A 21,158-nucleotide genomic window follows, 5' to 3' on the forward strand; every position below is an offset into this window, starting at 1 on the left:
CTTGCTAGCCATAGCCTCTTGCCATTTTGCAGACTCAGGGCATTCCATGGCTTCCTTGTAGTTATTAGATTCATCCAGATTTACCAGTGTGCTATCACTAATAAATGTATCACCTTCAGTTGTTATATGAAAACCATATAACACAGGTGGAACACTAACTCTAATGGAACGCCTTAAAGGTACGGACTCGTCAATTGGTTCAACTGAAGTTTCCTCCTCAGGTTGAGTGCTAGTGTTTGAGGTTCTTTCACCTCTTGACTCTTGAAGCTCTTCAAGGTCAATTTGCCTCCCACTATCCTATGGCATATGAGCTCTCTCTCACGAAAGACTCCTTTCCTCGCGATTAAGACAATATTGTCACTCGGTCTATAGAAGAGATATCCAAACGACTTCTACGGGTCGTCGATGAAAATACATCGCTCACTCCAAGGTTCGAGCTTGTCATGAGTATCGCGTCTCACGAAAGACTCGCAAATCCAAACTTTGATGTGGTCTAATGAGGGAACCCTCCTTGTCCACATCTCGTGAGGTGTTTTGGAAGCCTTTTTGGTAGGGACTAGATTAACGATATGAGCGGCAGTCTCTAATGCATACCCCTAGAATGAGATAGGTAACGAAGCTCGACTCATCATGGAACGAACCATGTCTAGTAAGGTTCTATTGTGCCTCTCAGCCACACCATTAAGCTGTGGTGTCCTAGGTGGCGTCAATTGTCAAACAATTCCACATTCCTTAAGATAGTCAAGGAACTCGATACTAAGATACTCTCATCCTCGATCGCATTGCAACATCATTATCTTCCTGCCTAATTGATTCTCCACTTCTTGCTTAAACTCTTAAAACTTTTAAAATTTTTCTGACTTATGCTTGATTAAGTAGATATAGCCATATCTGTTGTAATCATCAGTAAAAGTAACATAGAAGCGGTTAGCATCCCTTATGGTGGTTCTGAATGGTCCACACACATCAGTATGTATGAGATCCAACAGACCTTCACCCCTTTCACAAGTACCAGTGAAGGGTGACTTTGTCATCTTTCCAAGTAAACAATATCCGCAAGTGTCATCAAAATTTAAGTCGAATGACTCCAAAACTCCATCCTTTTAGAGTTGGGCTATGCGCTTCATGTTGACATGTCAAAGACGACAATGCCACAAGCAAGCCTTATCCAAATCATTGGAAGAATCAATGTGTAACACATTATTTCCTAAGTTATCTACAACCATCACAGTTTCATATAAACCATTGCAAGGTAATGCTTCAAAATAAAATACACTACTATAATTAGCATTAATACCACCAATTTTGTTATTAAAAGAAAAGGTAAAACCTTTATTATACAAACTGTGAAAGGAAATAATATTTCTCACCATATCAGCCGAGTAACAACAATTATTCAAATCTGCATCTAAACCATTACTAAGCAATAAAGAATAAACTCTAATCTTGGTCACAAACGACACTTTCATATTTCCCATGATTAAGTTTATCTTCACGTGCTCCACATCCCTACTTATTTTTAGTCCTACAAATCAAAACAAATGTAAAATCCATAACCTATATCAAGGACCCAAGAACTAGCATGTGATGAGTTATTAGATTGAATAGTGTAAATACCTGCAAAGGAGGGCTTGATCTTGCCATCATTTATGTCCTACAAGTACCTGGGGAGCTTCATTTCCAGTGCCCTTTTTAATGGCAGTGGAAGCACTCTACATACTTCGGATTATAGGAGGGATTAGCATAACCAACTTTGGTGCCACTTGAAGAGGATCCATCAAGAGACTTTCCCTTGCGGCTCTTGTAGGGATCCTTCCTCTTCTTTCCCTTCCCATGTCCGATTGCCAGAACAGGGGCATAAGTAGTAGTAGGAGAAGACACAACCGAATTGCCTTTCGGGTTGTTTTCTGTAGTCCTTAAAAGGCCTTGAAGCTTGCTAAGATTGACCTCCTCCTTGTTCATATGATAGGTCATCCGAAACTGATCATAACAAGAAGGTAAAGAGTGTAGAATTATATCTATGGCTAACTCTTGATCAAAATTGACATATAATTTAAGCAAGTAGTCCACGAATCTTTGCATCTTTTGCAAGTGGGCCGTTGATATGTGCATATTTATACACATATTTATACAACATATCCTAATATTATAATTACTTTTATGCCCTTAATAGAACAAAAGATACTTAATTTGCTATGAATCATGTTGCAGGTATTAAAAGACTTGTTTAAGCAAAAAAGGAAGCTGGAAGCTGGATTAAAGAAGCTTGGAGTTGAAAGTTTGGACTAGAGCTCTAAAATGAAGGAAAATATCCCCAACACGTCGTGGTAATATCTGCCATGACGTGGTGTCTTGAAGATTCCCGATCAGATTTAATGACGTGTAGAATACGGGATAAACACAATCACCACGACGTGGTGTACCTACCATGACGTGGTGCCCTGCTTTCGGGAGAAGTATAAATATCTCACATAAACCTCCGAATGGGGACTTTTGGCTCTGGAGAATTCGAAGTTTTTTAAGGCAAAGGCACTGGAATTAAGCATTGGAAGCGAGGAACTCAATTACAATCATTAGGTGAAGGAGATCGAAGGCAACTAAACTCTACTTTTCGATTTTTCATTAGGAATAACGATGTCTTTACTTTTGAATCTCGATTTTATGATTTTGTTTGCTGAAATCATGAGCTAAATACTAATTACTTTCATTTGGCTAGGAGGAGTTGACTAAATATGGTTGATTTCATAGTTAAGATTTAGTGATTTGGTTATTTGTTGACTTTTTCTTATTAAAGAACCTCAATTATTTTTGATAACTGCTTTCAATCTGCTTATTGCTGAATTTGATTAGGATAGAATGACTATTTTTCTTAATTGAATTTGAATCTTATGATCTTGTGACTTGCAAAATCGTAAGACTAGATTTTTGATTAAAACCTAGGGGTAAGTAGAAAAGTGGGTAAAAAAGTATAGGAGCCAATATATGACGAAAAATCATATATAGAACTGAATCAATAAAATTAATTGGTCAATTAATTATAAGTCTAAGCAACTCGAACTGAACACTAGTGAACTTGTAAGTTTGTCCGCTTGATCACCGAATAAATAAGCTACTTTGCTAAAGGATTAAATTAGTGAATACCAATTTGGTCATCTTAGGAATCGGTAGCCAAAGAAACTAAGTCCACTGCACTTCTATGAAACAACCATAATAACAACAAACCCGAAGCTAAATGAAAGTCTCTTTCTCACCATGATTAATTCATACTTGTTTGCTTGCTTAGCTTAGTGTTAGTTTAATTAAGTGAATTTTGAGTAATTTGGTAATTTAAGTATCTAGTCTTGCAAAACTAGGAAAACAAAACCTTTCTAATTTAATTAGTAATTAGCTAATAGTAGATTAAGTTAATTGAAACACCGTTCCTTGAGATCGACACTCGTTCTTACCATAGCTATACTATTGCACGATTAGGTACACTGCCTAGTGTGTTTAATAGTCTACTTAAGTAAATTATTTTTATAAAATTAACTTGAATAAAATATAAGCATATTAAATCACACATCAAGTTTTTGGCGCCGTTGTCGGGGAACGGCTCAGTTTTAATTACTTTATATTGCTATTGTTAGGACTATTTTCTGTTAGAGTTTAGTTTTAATTTTAAGTATTTTCGTAAATTAGGTTCACCACGACGTGGTGATTTATACCACGTCGTGGTATAGCTACTGTAAGAATTCTATTTTTCGTTTTTTTTCTTTCATGTGTTTTCTTTGTTTATTTGCAGACCGTTTATGACCCGTGGATCAAATTCATCTTTGATTCCACCACTCGAAGACCCGGAATCCGTTCTTCGAAAGAAGAAGGACAAGGCCGACAAAGACACTCCGAAGAAGTCCCCTTTAAAGAGTCTGAAATCGGTTTTTGGTAAAAAGAAAGGAAAGAAGACGGGGGAGTCCAACAACACAAAAGAAGACACTGAGTACGAGACCGAGATGGAGGAAGGTTTTACTGATTTTGAAGGAAGTGATCACGAAGAACCTGACAACACCATGGCCAACATTGTGGACCTCTCAATGGAGGCATACAAGAAAAGAGTTCGAGACGACACCGGACCAGGCCTCATGCAACCCACCATTCCTGCCACCGCAACTTTTGAACTCAAGGGGCTTATACTTACCGCACTAAAGGAGGTTCCTTTCACCGGAAAGGATCATGAAGATGCTTACAAGCATCTAGATGAAGTGAACGACATTGCCGATTACTTTAACATCCCAAATGTGCCAAGAGAAACTGTATTGTTACGAATGCTCCCTGTCACTTTTAAGGGAACCGCAAAAGATTGGCAGAAGGCATTACCACTGTTGAGTTGAAGATTCGTTTGAAGATTGCGTCATTGGGCTCGACTGTTAGTCCATTTGTTTTGTACTCCGGTTTTGGGCCTGTCCAACCGTGAGTTTGCTAGGTTTATTATATAAAGATATGATTGCATGCATATTAGGTTAAGGTTTTAGAGAATAACGAAAGTATTTACAGATTTCTTCTTCGTTCTTGTAAACCTCCAACCCTCTACAGTTGATGTTCTTGATCGAGCTCTTCTGAGGGTTTATTTATAATCATTCGACACGTTTGATTCATCCTTGAGTTGTTCTTTGCTTTGCGTTCGTTCTTACTATTTAATATTTATTTACCTATTTGAGATCTAATCGATCTTCTAGATTAAGTTTTAATCTCATCAATTGGTATCAGAGCGGGAGGCTGTGTAATCGATACACTTCTTTTCTGTGAAAAGGTTTCAATTAGGGTTTTTCCGCAATTACTGATATTTATTGAGCCGTCATCTCATTATTGACGTATCTTGATATTTATTATTTTGCCCTAATCTGAGTTATTACTAGTCTGATCTTTGAACGGGTTTTTCGATCATAATGGACGAGTCGCAATCGAATCCCATCAATATTTCCAACAGCATCGGTTCAACCACGAAGATTCCCATCCTATATACCCATGATTATGAAGTCTGGGCGCATCACTTCGAAGACTACGTTATAGGATCTGAGGATAATGGATACCTCATATGGGAAGCAATCATTAATGGACCTTTTTCTCACTCTGCAACGTCGAGGATTATTAAAACTCAAAAGGAGTATAATGATATACTGAAGGATGTCAAAGATATTACGCAAGATGAAAAAGATAAATTCCAGTGTAATATCAAGGCGTTACGATTGATCAGATTCACCCTTCAGTCCGACACCTTCAGGTTGGTAAGCTCATGCACGACGGCAAAGGAAGTTTGGGATAGACTTCGTGAACTGTACTCTACAGACGAGGATCTTGAACACTCTATCCAAACCTTGCTCTTATCTGAGTTTGGAGAATTTAGGCAAGGAGCCGAAGAAACTATGACCCAGACGTTCGATCGCTTCAATCATCTTCTCAGCAAGATGATCAAACATGACATCGAAAGGAAGCTTATCGAGCAGAAGGTTACGTTCTTAAATGGTCTAAGGTCAGAGTGGAGAGTAGTGGTGTCTACAGTCAAAGCCCATGAACAGTTTAAATCTTATTCTTTGGCGAATCTGGTGGGTATTCTCAAGTCCCAGGAGAAGATTGTGCTGCAGGAAAAGAACGTTGTTTCAAGCCTAGGTTCGCTGGCCCTCTTGTCAAAAAGTAAAGCTGTGATGGAGGACGAAGACTTCAACCTGGAGGAGTATGACCTCACGTCTGAGGATTATGCTATGATGGTGTCTAACCCCAAGAGGTTCATTAAGAAGAGATTCCCCAGCAACAAAAATCGAAACTGGTAGGGGAGTTATAGTTCAGAAAAGGTTAACAATGAACCGAAGGTTGAAGAGCCTAAGAAGGAACCGAAGGCAGATGGTGATTCTGGAGTGAGCTGTTACTACTGTGGTGGGAAAAACCACTATGCTAAGGATTGTGTCCTCAAAAAGATGGCTGAAAAAGATGAGGAAAAGGATGAGGAAGCTTTGCTGCAGAAAAAGCTTGATGAGATGAGGAAGAAGAAATCTACCACTAACCCTTCCATGAATGCTCTAATTGTGTAGGGTTCAGTTGCTGATGACGAGTTTGGTGGAGTGGAAGTTGGGTCAACCGACTCCGAAGACGATGAAGTGAGGAGGCCTTCGCATGGAAAGGCTTGTGTGGCTAAAGAGGAGAGCAGTGGATGCAGATGCTTGATGGTGTCTGAAGTATCTCAGATGAGGGGATACAACACTAATGTTGGAAGCAATGAACCGAAGGAGCAACAGGATATGTGCTTTACGGCCAAACCGCTCAGCGTGCAGTTCAACGAACTCGATGAACTGATCAAGAAGGTACAATCGGTTTTTGTTTCATTTAAAGTACCACAAAGCTCCTATGAAAAAGAACTAAAAAGTGTTAATTCACGAATCTCACATCTAGATAGTAGTTTAACTCAAACTCGAGTCACCAATTCTAACCTAACTGATCAATTAAGCAGGGTGTCTTCGAAGAGTGAGGAGCGGCGCATGTGGATCGAGTTGAAGGAGTCTGAATTAGTTAAAATAAAAGACGAAAACATTAATTTACAGAGAGACAATTTAAAGTTGTTAAAACAGCGTAATGTTTTTTGTTTGATTGCAAAACGTCTTTATACTAATATTACTCAGCTTCACTTGGATTGTGAGATAGGACAAAAGATCCATCGCATGATTATGCCCTTCCTTGAGTTTAAGGAGGATGAAATCGATGCTGAAGCTTATAATTGTGAGAGTGTGATATCATCTGATGACGTCAATCCGACCTATATGTATGGACTGGACAAAATTGAATCTTTCATTAAATCCAAGGACCACAAGGACATGCTCAAAAACCTTTTGGATGAAAATGATAGACTTAAACTGAGAACCGAAACCATACAAAAATTTGACTCTTTAAACGCCAACTTGAGCTCAGAAAATAAAATTGATGTTGAAAATGCATCTGAGCTTAATGAGGATGAAAATATGAGTGAAATTTCTGTAGAGGACACGGTTGACTGCTCAGAATTTGTGAAAAGCGAACCTGAAAACCACAAGAATCTAATTTCAGAAAATTCAGTGGAGTTCGCTCGATTGTCCCAACAAAAGTCCCCGATCTTAGCAGAGAAAGCGGTTGTATATCAAAAGGTCAGGACCACTCCAAATCAAGTGTACAAGGTCACTGGAGTAACCGAACATCAGACTGCTGAACTCACAGCAATTGTAAACGAAGACAATGCTGATGGCTGCGATGAGTTCTTCTGGTCCGCTCCAATCGATAATGCAGATGAAACGGTAGGCTTGTCAGAAAGGACTTCTTGGATTAGTAAAGGTAGATACATACCAGAACCCTTGAACAAGCTAGATAATTTCGATGTGCCAAGTACTAGTGGTACGAAAGACATTCCTCAAGAGAATGGAAGTTCGGTAAAAGAAGACATTCCCTCTAGTTCCTCAGTTCAAAGTGAAACTCCCACAGTTCAAAGTGAACCAGCCAAGGAGAAACCGAAAATGAAAGCCAATATCCATCATCAACCGAAGCAGATGAGGAATAAGAAACGTGAAAGGAACCAGAGATACAGGAAGAATCTCTCTGAAAGGAAACAATTCTGGCAATCCCAGAATGCATATTTCTCACATCAAGACAAGAATCTGAAGTTTGAGAACAATCCTGTCAAAAAGCATGAGAGCCATAACAACCGAAAGCCAAGGTTCGGTTCGGAAAAGAATACCAACCAAAAGCAAAGGTTCGGTTCTGAGGATGACTCCAACCGAAAGCAAAGGTTCGGTTCACAGAACGACTCCAACCGAAAGCATAGGTTTGTTTCTGAAATCAAAGGAAATCAAAACTCTAAGGTCAGTCCCACCAATGATCAAAAGCAAAAGGGTCACCTAGAGTCTCCAGCCAAGAAGTCATCTCCATCTAAGCCCACTCCTTCACACTCATCTAATTCTTCTAATTCTTCCAATTCATCTCCATCTTGCTCTAAAGCTCATTCGGTTCGTTCTCAAAAATCTCATTTGTCAGCTGAACAAAAGGGCAAATAGAAGGTTTCTGCATCCACACCAGAGTCTAAACCGAAAGCACCCAATCCTAATAAAATAAAAGTCTTTACCATTAAAAAGAAAGATGAAACAACACTTATAAAATGAACATATCTTGTTGACATCTCTCTTACTATTCCTGTTCCTGTGAAAGGCTCACGTGGACCCAAGAAACTTTGGGTTCCTAAATCTGCTTAATTTTTGCAGGTTATAAGTGACGAGCAGTTTGACGAAGAATGGTACATCGATAGTGGCTGCTCGCGTCACATGACAGAGAGGAAAGAAGAGCTCAGGGAATACAGGTCTCTTGCAAATGGTGGCAAGGTCAAGTTTGGAAACAACTCTTTCGGCACCAGAAAGGGATACGGAATGATAACTAATGGTGATTTTACTATAAGGAAGGTGGCATATGTGGAAGGACTGCAACACAACCTCATCAGTGTATCTCAGCTTGTTGGAGGTACAGGTCTCAAAGTCTCATTCGACGATGAAGGTTCTGAAATTATTGAGAAGAAGACGAAGAAAGTAATTCTCAAATCTGAACGTAAGGGTGAAATGTTTCCTCTAAACCTCAAACCCATCAAAGGAAACCCAGCTATATGCTTGTTATCAAAAGCGCAATCTGACGAAAGCTGGTTGTGGCACCGAAGACTCTCTCATCTCAACTTTAAAGATATCAACAAACTTGTCATTGGAGGTCATGTTCAAGGTCTTCCATTGCTCAAGTTCGACAGAGATCATTTGTGTGCTGCATGCGAAATGGGGAAGCAGAGTCGTCAAAGTCATCCATCTATAATTAACACAAAAGTTGTTGAACCACTCGAATTACTTCATATTGATTTGTGTGGTCCATCCTCTATCAAAAGCATCGGTGGTAGCAAGTATATTCTTGTTATTGTTGATGACTTTTCACGATTTACATGGGTGTTCTTTCTAAAGCTCAAATCTGAAGCGACTCATAAGATGAAAGTGTTCATCAAGCAGATTGAAGTACAGCTCAAGAAGGTTGTTCGCAACATCAGGAGCGACAATGGTCTGGAATTCAAGAACAGGGAATTTGAAGAATTTCTGGCAGAAAAGGGAATAAGTCACAACTTCTCAGCTCCCTACACACCTCAACAGAACGGAATTGTCGAAAGACGAAACCGATCTTTGTGTGAAGCTGCCCGAACTATGCTAAGTTTCGCTTCCTTACCTCTTTATTTTTGGGCTGATGCTATTTCTGCTGCTTGTTTTACGCAGAACAGGTCATATCTCAACAAGCGCTTCACGCTCACACCATACGAGATTCTCAACAACAGAAAGCCCAATGTGAAATTTTTCCATGTGTTCGGCTCACGGTGTTTCATCTTTAACTCTAAAGAACACCGCAACAAGTTCAATGTCAAAGCCGACGAGGGAATCTTTCTGGGTTACTCTCTCACTTCCAAAGCATACAGAGTCCTAAACAAGCGTTCGAGGAAAATCGAAGAGACCTATTACGTGACTTTCGATGATAGCTATGTCAAAAAGCTACAGGCCAAAGAAGACACAGTTGGGGAAATCTTTCCTCAAACTGGCCAAGTCACAGTCTCGATCGCTAATCTATACGAGAAATTTATGGAGCTCTTTGACGAACCAGAGAAAGCTACTCTCTCAGAAGCAGGCGCGACAGACAACAAGGTAGACCACATGAAGCAAATTGTCGAAGAAGCTGCCAGGAGAATGAACGAAGGAGGATCGAATTCTGATGAACCTTCATCCAACGATGCTTCAGTTGAGGGGGAGCCAAGCTCACATGTTGAGGGGGAGCCAAGCTCTACAACTGCTACCGAAAGTCCAACTCCAACCGAAAGTGCTTCACCAACCGAAGGTGCATCAACGTCTGAAAGCCCAGCACCACAAGAAACCTCTGAACCTCAAGTCTCTCATATCTCATCAATCGAGGGGGAGCATGGTGATATGTCACTCGACTACGAAAGCCAATCCGAGCCAGAAGAAATGATCAATGCTGAACTAGACCCAACCTTTGATCCAAACTATCCTCCTCTTACCAAATGGACCAGAGATCATCCTATCTCTCAAGTGGTTGGTGATGTCTCTGAAAAGGTTCTGACCCGATCACAACTGAAGGCAAAACAGACATCCTTATTTTCCAAAGTTGAGTTTTGTATGTTTAACTCTTTCGTCTCAAAAGTTGAACCGAAGACGGTTAACACTGCTCTCGATCACTCCGATTGGGTTCAAGCAATGCAAGATGAATTGAACGAATTTGAAAGGAACAAAGTCTGGCGCCTCATTCCAACTCCTCCAGATGCCTTGGTTGTTGGTCTCAAATGGGTCCTTAGGAATAAAATGGACAAGGAAGGGAACGTGATAAGGAACAAAGCTCGTCTGGTTGTAAAAGGATATTGTCAGGAGGAAGGGATTGATTATGAAGAGACTTTCGCTCCGGTAGCTAGGCTCGAATCTGTAAGAATCTTTCTTGCTTATGCTGCTCACAAAAACTTTGAAGTTTTCCAAATGGACGTCAAGTGTGCATTTCTTAATGGAGAACTAGAAGAAACAGTGTACGTGGAGCAACCTCCTGGGTTCGTGAACGAAAAGTATCCAAATCATTGCTACATTCTGGATAAAGCTGTGTATGGTCTCAAACAAGCTCCGAAAGCCTGGTATGAAACGTTAACTAAATTCTTAAAGATGTCTAAATTCAAACAAGGTTCGGTTGACCCAACCTTCTTTCGCAAAAAGGAAGGTAACCACCTTATGATAGTTCAAATTTATGTTGATGACATCATCTTTGGCTCAACGAATCCCAGCCTAACAGCTGAATTCAGAAAGCTGATGGAGACTAAATTTGAAATGAGCTCAATGGGTCCTATTAACTTTTTCCTTGGTTTAAATATTAGACAGGGACCCGAAGGCATCTTTATCAATCAAGAAGCTTACACGAAGACTCTCCTAGCAAAGTTTGGTATGATGGGAGACTCCAAAGTCAAAGTCCCAATGGCATTCGGCACCAAACTAACTCCATCTCTAGACAAACCGGTTGTTGATATCACGCTCTATCGTCAAATGATAGGCTCACTAATGTATCTTACTGCTAGCAGGCCTGACATCATGTTTTCTGTGTGTTACTGTGCTAGATTTCAGGCAAACCCACGTGAACCTCACATGCTTGCAGTCAAGAACATTCTCCGCTATCTCAAGCGAACTGCCTCCTTAGGTCTATGGTATCCATCCAACTCAGGCTTCTTCGTTCAAGCCTACTCAGATGCAGACCTTGGAGGATGTGGACTCGACAGAAAAAGCACCACTGGCGGCTGTCAATTCCTTGATGGGAAATTGGTTAGCTGGCAATCCAAGAAACAAACGTGCGTGTCGCTGTCTACTGCCGAAGCGGAATACATAGCCGCTGCATCCTGCACCTCTCAAGTGATTTGGATCCAGAGTCAACTTCGAGACTATGGACTCAATATGAAGAAGATCCCACTATATTGTGACTCTGAAAGTGCAATTAGGATCTGTCATAACCCTGTGCAACACTCTAAAACCAAACACATAGCACTGAGGTATCACTTCATCAAAGATCACGTGGAAGATGGAAACGTCGAAGTACACTTTGTAAGAACCACTGATCAACTGGCTGACGTCTTTACCAAAGCTCTTCCTGAAGCATCATTCAACAGAATATTGCAAGGGCTAGGTATGATGGAATCAGAGTCAGTACCTCAAACTACTTCTCAACCTCAAACGTCAGAAGCGAAATTGACCGAACGTTCAGGTTCGGTTAAATCATCTGACTCGCTCATCACCACAAAGGTAGTTTTCTTGGTTGTATATTGCTTGTACAAAGTTCTTTATCTTATTGTTAAAAGTATTTTCTAATTGCATGTTTAAATTCCTTGGTTTTCTAAAATTTTCCAAAACCGAAACCTACCGAAGGTTCGGGTTCGGTTTTTCAAAATTTTCTTGAACCGAAACCAACCGAACGCTCGGGTTCGGTTTTTCAAAATTTTCTTGAACCGAAACCAACCGAACGCTCGGGTTCGGTTTTTCAAAATTTTCTTGAACCGAAACCAACCGAACGCTCGGATTCGGTCTTCCAAAATTTTCTTGAACCGAAACCAACCGAACGCTCGGGTTCGGTTTTTCAAATTTTTCCCAACCGAAACCAACCGAACGTTCGGGTTTGGTTTTTCAAAATTTTTCCAAAGTTTTTTTTACTCTTTCCAAGTCTTAATTTTTTTTCTTGCTTATTTTTTTATTTTCTTTTATTTTTTTATCTATTTCAAAAGCTCCAAAAATATTTTTCTCTTTTAATTTTGTTCGTGTGTTCGTTCGTTTATGGGGATATAATTGTTGGATTGCTTAAGTGTCCCTAGAAGCATGCTGTTGTATGTGTCCCAAGTCTCATAAAATTCTGAATAATAGTCTTAATGACTTGGTATAAACAAACCTTGTCTTCCCAATTAGGCTATCATATTTATTCTAATCGTGAGCTACCTCACTCTCTTCTCACATGAGATAAGAGTTTTCTGCTTGGTCCTTATTTTTGCAGCAGAGGTACTTTAATTTCTTACACCATCTCAATTACATTTGTCCATTACATTCGTTTCATCAACGTAACCCTTGAGACTCTCAGAAATTACCACTGAGGTTTATGGTTACACAACAACTGTGTTTATGATCTCAGTTTCGTGCCACTACGAGCTAAGTGAAACCCCAAATTCAACACCAAATCTGAATTGACGGTGAACAATAAATTTGCTCAAGTTTTCACCAACGAATTGACGGATGTATCCTACTGAAATCTCAAATTTTTATTTTTGTGTCATTCCTATGACATTGTTAAACGCCATAACATTTCTTCCCTTGGGATCCAGTTTTTAATTATTTTTTTTTTGAGATTTTATATTTTCCAAGCCAATTTAAAATTAATTCCTACCTACTTGTTCAACAAACTACACCGGTCTCACAAGTACTTTGTTCACTTTCTTTCTTATTTCAAGATTAGAATTGCTGAATCAAAGCGAAAGCCACCCTTACTTGGCCTAATTAAAAGAAGCATTTCAACATTTATTAATAAATGCTTGATCGTCATTCAACGGGAAACCACATTAACACTTTGAGGTCTCTCTTGATCTTGAAGGAAGAGATTCGTGCCCGGGATCATTTGTTTCGTGTCATTGTTGACATCACAGTCATTCCTAAAAAGAGTTGCTTTATTTCTTTTCTTTTTACACTCTTCGCACGAAAATCTTTGATTTTCCAAAATTCCGTTACTAATAATTACAGGCTGTATTATTGCTTTGGTGGTTAATTATCAAGTTGTGGTCAAAAATCATCCACGTGGGTATTAAATTCAAAAGATGCCATTTAAAAGATAAGACAAAAGGTTGCTGACTCAGGCGGGAGTTAAAAGGATTGAATTTCAAACGACGGTAAAAAGGGAACGCGTGTGAATTTGGAACGCCCATACTTTTACTGACATCATGGACGCGTGTGCGAATTTCAAGCGACACTTCTCTGGCACTTAAAGGCGCGTGAGGATTCGAAACGGTATGTTCTGAAATGGCGCTTGTTGGGCGGCGTAATCCTAGGAATCTGACACTCTCTCTCCTACGTGATCATCACATGCCTTAACTGTCACGCATCTGTCATTCCGGAAACCCTTTCGTATTTCCATAGAAGATTTGAAACGATTTTTCTCTCTCCTTTCACCCACTATAAAAGGTAGTCTATACTCCCATTTACCTCTTTACTGCATCCGGAATTTCCAAGAGAGCAAAAACTCCCAAAAGCTTCACTGTTCATCTTCTTCTTCTACCTTCAACAATGGCAGAATCATCTTCCGTCCATGCTACCTCACACATCCTTCCCATTCGTCCTCACCAATGCTTGGTGATCGATCTGAACCCTCTGACGTACGACTCTTATATGTCACCGATCATCGAGTGCCTGAAGTACTCCCAAATCGCTCCAGCTCTCTCCAGGATTGAGTCTGTGCCCATGGAGATTCTCTCACAGGTGTATGCGACTGCATATTACGACAAAGCAGTTGAGCGGGTGTTCTTCGAGGTTGCTGATCACAAGACCTCCATTTCTCGACAACGATTCTGCACACTGCTAGGGTTGGCTGCTGACCCATCGAGAATTAATCCGGAGACGATTCCTCTTGGCCATCTGTACAACATGTTCTATAATATGGGGTACACGGAGGCGCTCACCTCCGTTGCAAAGTTCAAGAAATCCTGCTTGCCGCCATAGTGGAACGGCATGTTTACAGTCCTCTTCAAGGGCTTATCTGAACGGAGCTCCGGATCCGATGGTTCAAGTCGACTGTTTCTGTCGATTATGTATGCAGTTTACAACGGAGTCAACCTAGACTTTGGGTTGGTCCTCTGGCAACAGCTCATCCAGAGCCTTTCTTCTTCATCACGACATTCTGAGGTGTCGTATGCCCGGTTCTGGATTCTCATTACAAAATGGGCGATGGACAAATTTGACATTCCAACTGCTGCAGGTGCATCGATGCCTTCGGTCGGTACTTTTCATACCACGAAGATCATCGTCTCTGATGCATCCAAGTTCTCGTTCATTGGCTCTATTCCGGAGACAATGTACGGCGATGTTCCCTCCGACAGCAGAATCATCCGGACCGTCAAGGAATTCAAGGCATCTGGACCTAGGCAACTTACTCAGGAAATGCTGAAGTCCATTCACGATGCTGACAAGCCTGTTAGGGGCAAAAAGGCGGAAAAAGGGAAGCAAGTGACCAAGGCTCCTAAAGGTCCTTCTCCCAGGAAGAGGAAACAAACAAAACCGGCACAGTCCCCGCAACCGAAGAGAAGGAAGACTCAACCGAAGCGAAAGCTTGTAATCGCTTCCTCTTCGAGTGACTCAGAAAACGAGAGTTCGGGTTCGGACGGCTCTCAAAGAGGCGCAACCCCTCCCAGAGGCAACACCCCACCCCGATCACCTACCCCAGACATGGAAATTCATGTCTCACCAGTTCTTTCACCTCCTCAAACCATCCCTACTTCCATTCCCACCATAAACCCCGCCACCACCATTCCTAAAACCTCTATCCCTATACCACCACACATTTTCACAGATACAACTACCACCACTGCAAAGGTTACAACCAACGTATCTGATACGGGGGTTCATACCAGTGCAACCGAAACACCACCCGTAACCGAACCACCTCAAACCGAAACCCAGCATACAACCGAACCTTCCCATACTCAACCACCACCCGAAACCCCCCCCCCCCCCCCCCACAAACACTCAACCCAAACCTACCCAAACCACAACACCCCTAGCTTCACCACCCCCACCATCTCCAGATCATGCCTCTGATGGAGATAACCCGTTCCTTGGCGGTGAAAACATGACCTTCGATTCGGTCTACTTTAGTCCGTTTCAGGTTCTAAGTGATGATGAGGACGATGCTCCAGTAACAAAGAAGCATCTAAAGGAGCTAAACGAGAAGGTTGACTTACTTCTTGCGTCATCCACCAACTCTCAGTCCTCTCTCTCTGAAGCCGCTCTTCAGAAGATTGTTGACGCCTTCTCCAGGGCTCAGCATGATTCTGTTGCTTCAGCCACAGCCGCTATAGACGCCTCCACAAAAGCCTGTGAGGCTGCGACCGCAAAAGTTGATAAACTATTCTCAGATGCCTCTTCCCTGTTGAAGTCCTTACAGGAGAGTGCTGATTCTACCAAGACAACTTTGGAACCAATCGTTCAGCAATTGGCCAAGTTCGTCTCAACGGAGTTACAGTCATTCGCTACCCTTCGCCAATCCATCAGCGATGACAACTCGGCCCTTCGTGCCTCCATTGACGAGCGCCTCGCTAAGCTTCAAGAGGATCTCGCAGCTGAAAATTCGTTAATGGACGTTTTAGCAAGCAAAACCACCGCCCTCAAGGTCAAGAGCACTCAGCTTTCAAACTCTCAACAACAGATTGAAGCTCTTCGATCCGAACGGGAGGTGATCAAAACTTGTGTTTCGGATGTACACGCTGCCCTATCTAACATCCTGGAAGCACACGATCCGATTCTCAATCATTCGGTGAGGCGAACCCTTGCTGAGAAACTTACTCCTGCCATGGACCTTCTTAGCAAAATCGAAGGCTTACCTAGTTTCGTGTCCAATCCGAAACAAGGGGGAGAAGGGAAGTCCGGATCGAAACCACCTCCTTCCTCAACAGCTACTCACACAACCGAACCACCTCTGAATGGTAAAGCTTCGGGTTCGGGTGTGAAGGATAAACGGAAAAACATAGCTGAGGAAGAAGATGACGATGAAGATAAAGAAACCATTGCGGACATGTTGAAACGTAAAAACAGTCGCAATGTTGATGATGACTATATTCGTGTGGCGCGAGAGGCTGAAGAAGCCGAACGCAAGCAGAAAGAAGCCCACGATCTCCTCGAGAGCAGGAAGACTCTTTTCCCTGCTTGGACTCGGGAGAGAATGATCAAGGAGGCCATAGATACTCCTAGCATCCTATGGCTCGAGCCGGTGATCTCCTTCGACTGCTATAATTCTGTCGATTCGCAGTTCGACATGCTGTTGACTCGTAAGGCGTTTATCTTCCACGCCTTCTCCAATATTTTTGAAGTCCCTCATCCGAACCCTGAGGTTGATAGGGAGCTGATCGAATTCTATCTGAAGGCTGCTCGACCTCAATATCAAACATGGAGCGCTCAGAAGATAGTGAATGTTCGGGTTTTGAAGCCTTATACCGAAGGAAGATTCATCAATGTTCGGTTCAAGGTGATTCGAGGGTCTGCAAGAACTGAACATCTTATATCCTTGGCAGATCTACCAAACCTAAATCCTCATGATTGGATTGTCTTGCATAACATCCTTTTGACGAATGAAGCCAAATATGGTCCCATTATAGACCATCTCAAAAGGATGTTAGTCTGTTACATCATGGAGGTAGCCCTAATGGATCAGGAGGTAGCCACAGTCTTCAAGAAGAAACCGAAGATATCTCCTGTGGGATCGACCAGTGATCTCAATCAAATGCAAATGGGCAAGATCGACCCGAAGCGCAATTCGGTCATGTTCACTAGAGCAGAAGGACAGAAATGTCTCTTTGCTTTAGCTGACAAACATCTTTACACCACTGCTTGTCTAGAGCACGTGCTATCGATCATCCGAAGGTGTAAAGAGAATGCAGCAGACGATGTCAACTACTTCAACGACATGATCCAATGGTACATCAGATTCAGGCAGACGATACTTGCTCTGATCTCTCGTCTGTTTGAGACCGTGAAGAAGAAGGTACCTGGTGCTGCTGCTGGCCCAAGTAAAAAGTGAAGATCTCGCTCCAATTGACGCAAAGGGGGAGATTGTTGAGTTGAAGATTCGTTTGAAGATTGCGTCATTGGGCTCGGCTGTTAGTCCATTTGTTTTGTACTCCGGTTTTGGGCCTGTCCAACCATGAGTTTGCTAGGTTTATTATATAAAGATATGCTTGCATGCATATTAGGTTAAGGTTTTAGAGAATAACGAAAGTATTTACAGATTTCTTCTTCGTTCTTGTAAACCTCCAACTCTCTACAGTTGATGTTCTTGATCGAGCTCTTCTGAGGGTTTATTTATAATCATTCGACACGTTTGATTCATCCTTGAGTTGTTCTTTGCTTTGCGTTCGTTCTTACTATTTAATATTTATTTACCTATTTGAGATCTAATCGATCTTCTAGATTAAGTTTTAATCTCATCAACCACCAGGCGCGGTAACAACATGGGCACGGATGCGTGAACTATTTTTGGAACAATTTTGCCCACCATCCAAGGTGGCTAAGCTCAAAAAGGCCATCGCCAACTTTGAACAACAATTGGGGGAATCATTATATGAAGCTTGGGAACGTTATAAAGTTCTAATAAGGAATTGCCCCCAAAATGACCTAAATGTGCAGCAAGAGGTCTCGATCTTTTATGATGGGGTGAATGTCACCACCCGCCAACTTCTTGACTCTCAAGGCCCTCTTAATAAGAAAAATCCAGTGGAAATTAAGCAACTTATCGAAGAATTCTCTAAACACTCTAGAGAATACCATAATCCACGGAATGATGTGACAAGGGGTTCGGCAAATGCTGCTTTAGAGGATATGTTAGCGGTAATGGCAATGTTGCAAAGCATGGATAGAAGAATGACTAAAATGGACCAAACAATCCATGTTATTCAGGTTGGGTGTGAAAACTGCAATGGGCCGCATTTAACCAAGGAATGTGACCTAGATGAAAATGGAAACCGGAAGGTCCAAGCTTGCTACTCAAGTGGGGATCGTTTAGATGAAGACTGGAGAAAGCCTAAGTATAAAAAGGCCAAGGAAGAAAAGTATGAACAAAGAGGGAGGGGCATTTATCAAAGAGAAGAACCAACGGTTGAGAAGAAATCTGATTTTGAGAGTATGGTCACTCGATTTGCAGCAGTACCTGAAAAAAGGCATGAGGTAACGGAAGCAACAATTAGCAATCAAAGAGCAACAACTTATGATGAAGGAACAACAGGAGATGATGAAAAACCAGCAAGCACTCTTGAGAAATCGGCAAGCTTCGATCCTAAATATAGAGAAACAACTTGGGCAACTAGCTACGCAATTCAATGAAAGAGCACTGAGAGGACTTCCGAGAAATACCGAACAAAACCCAAGATGAGCACACATCCAAGCCATCACCACTAGAAGTGGGAAAATTATCACTCACTTAACCCCTATTGACAGAAACAAACCTGAAGTAGAACAGGAAGGACAAGAAGAAAATAAAGATAACAAGTATGGGCAATCACCACGACGTGGTGGATCTGCCATGGTGTTGCAAGTCTTTGAGGAGAAAAATACCGAGCTGGCGAAGACATATCGTCCACCACTTCCTTTCCCAAGCAGAGCAATTCAATAGAAGCATGCTGAAGATTACCGGAAATTCTTAGATCACATAAAATCTCTTGAAATCAACATTCCATTCCTTGAAGCTTTAATTGAAATGCCCAAGTATGCCAAGTTTTTGAAAGACCTATTGACAAACCGCAAGAAAATGGAAGGATTATCAAAAGTTGTACTAAATGAAACTTGCTCTGCTGCTATGCTAAACATGCTACCAAAGAAGATGGGGGATCCAGGGAGCATAATTTTACCGTGCCAATTCGGGAATCTAGCAACAAGTCATGCTCTAGCCGACTCAGGAGCAAGTGTCAACTTGATGCCATACTCATTCTTCAAAAAGCTTGATCTTCCCGAACCGAGACCAGTCTGCATGGTTATCCATCTAGCCAATAAGACTATGACCTTCCCAAGGGGCATTTGTGAAGACCTACTAGTGAGAGTAGACAAGTTCGTTTCCCCCCCCCCCCCCCCGGATTTTATTGTGTTGGATATGGAGGAGGATGAGCAAGTCCCGATAATTCTTGGAAGACCATTTTTGAGCACTGCCCGAGCTTTAGTTGATATAAGGGAATCCAAGCTTACATTACGTGTTGGAGAGGAAGCGGTGACTTTTAGAGTTAATCAGGCGATCAAACATTCAAGGATGAGTGATGATACGGTGTTTTCTGTTGATGTGTTGGATGAAATATTGGAAAAAGAATTAGTGAGTTGGAAAGAAAAAGAAAATGAAGGATTTATGGTGCTTGATGAAGGAAATTTTGATCCTGAATTCGACCTTCAAGAATTAGAGAAGTTACTGGAAGAAGGGGAGTACAATGAAGCAATGCAAGAGACAGAAGACACAACACAACGTGGTCAGAGTGCCACGACGTGGCAAAGTTTTTTTCTCGATTTGGAACTAAAAACCACGACACCACGACGTGGCAGGATCACCACGTCGTGGTAGCTGACGCAACCCCCAAACTCGAGTTGAAAGCCATTCCCGAACACCTGGAGTAATCATTGCTTCCGACTTGGCGAAAGACAAGAAAGAAAGCTTAGTTAAAGTTCTACAGAAGAGAAAAGGTGCCATTGCATGGAAGATCATGGATATCAAGGGGATTAGTCCAGCCTATTGTTCTCATAAGATCAATTTAGAAGAAGGAGCTAAACCAATAGTACAACGCCAAAGAAGACTCAACCCAAACATGTAAGAATTAGTAAAAAAAAGAGGTGGTGAAACTATTAGATGCTGGTATCATTTACTCAATATCTGATAGCACACGGGTAAGTCCAGTTCATGTTGTGCCAAAGAAAGGAGGAATGACAGTGGTAACCAATGAAGCTAACGAGTTGATCCCAACAAGGACAGTTACCGGGTGGCGCGTTTGTATTGACTATCGAAGGCTTAATGATGCAACATGCAAAGATCATTTTTTGCTACCATTCATCGATCAAATGGTAGAGAGTTTGTCCGGGCATCTTTATTATTGTTTCCTTGATGGTTTCTTGCGGTACTTTCAAATTCCGGTTGACCCACAAGATCAAGAGAAAACCACTTTTACATGCCCAAGTGGAACATTTTCATATAGACACATGCCTTTTGGGTTATACAATGCACCAGCCACTTTCCAAAGATGCATAATGGCTATATTTCATGATATGATCGAAAAGTTTATGGAGGTTTTCAAGGATGACTTCTCAGTTTTCGGGTCCTCTTTTGAAGACTGTTTGTCCAACTTGGATCTAATGCTAGCAAGATGTGAGAAGACCAACCTTGTTCTCAATTGGGAGAAGTGTCATTTTATGGTGAAGGAAGGCATTGTGTTAGGTCACAAGGTCTCAAGGATGGGGATAGAGGTGGATAGAGCAAAGGTTGATACCATAGCCAAATTACCACCTCCAACAAATGTCAAGGGGGTAAGAAGCTTTTTAGGACATGCGGGATTTTATAGGTGTTTTATTAAAGACTTTTCCAAGATCACAAGGCCCTTGACTCAACTTCTCTTGAAGGATGCCCCTTTCAACTTTTCTAAAGAGTGTCTAGATGCATTTCATTTGTTGAAGGAAAGATTGACCACTACACCTATTATGATAGCTCCAGATTGGAGTCTTCCTTTTGAGCTTATGTGTGATGCCAGTGACTTCGCGGTGAGAGCTGTCTTGGGACAAAGAATTGACAAGCATTTTTAGCCTATCTACTATGCAAGTAAGACCTTGAACCCAACACAAGAGAACTACACTACT

At 41.5% G+C, this 21,158-nt stretch overlaps 1 protein-coding gene and 1 non-coding gene across 2 annotated transcripts; one reads left to right on the forward strand and one right to left on the reverse strand.

Annotated features, from left to right (window-relative positions):
- Positions 1-17,801: 17,801 nt before the first annotated feature.
- LOC111897346 (uncharacterized) lies at positions 17,802-18,659 on the forward strand. Its single transcript, XM_023893299.2, has one exon. The coding sequence runs from the start codon at positions 17,802-17,804 to the stop codon at positions 18,657-18,659; it is 858 nt and encodes a 285-aa protein (XP_023749067.2).
- Positions 17,850-17,956, reverse strand: LOC111897347 (small nucleolar RNA R71). The gene has a single exon (XR_002852234.2). It is a non-coding gene; the product is annotated as a small nucleolar RNA R71 (small nucleolar RNA).
- Positions 18,660-21,158: the final 2,499 nt, after the last annotated feature.

Source organism: Lactuca sativa, chromosome 3, assembly GCF_002870075.4.
Source record: "Lactuca sativa cultivar Salinas chromosome 3, Lsat_Salinas_v11, whole genome shotgun sequence".
Lineage (NCBI taxonomy): Eukaryota > Viridiplantae > Streptophyta > Magnoliopsida > Asterales > Asteraceae > Lactuca > Lactuca sativa.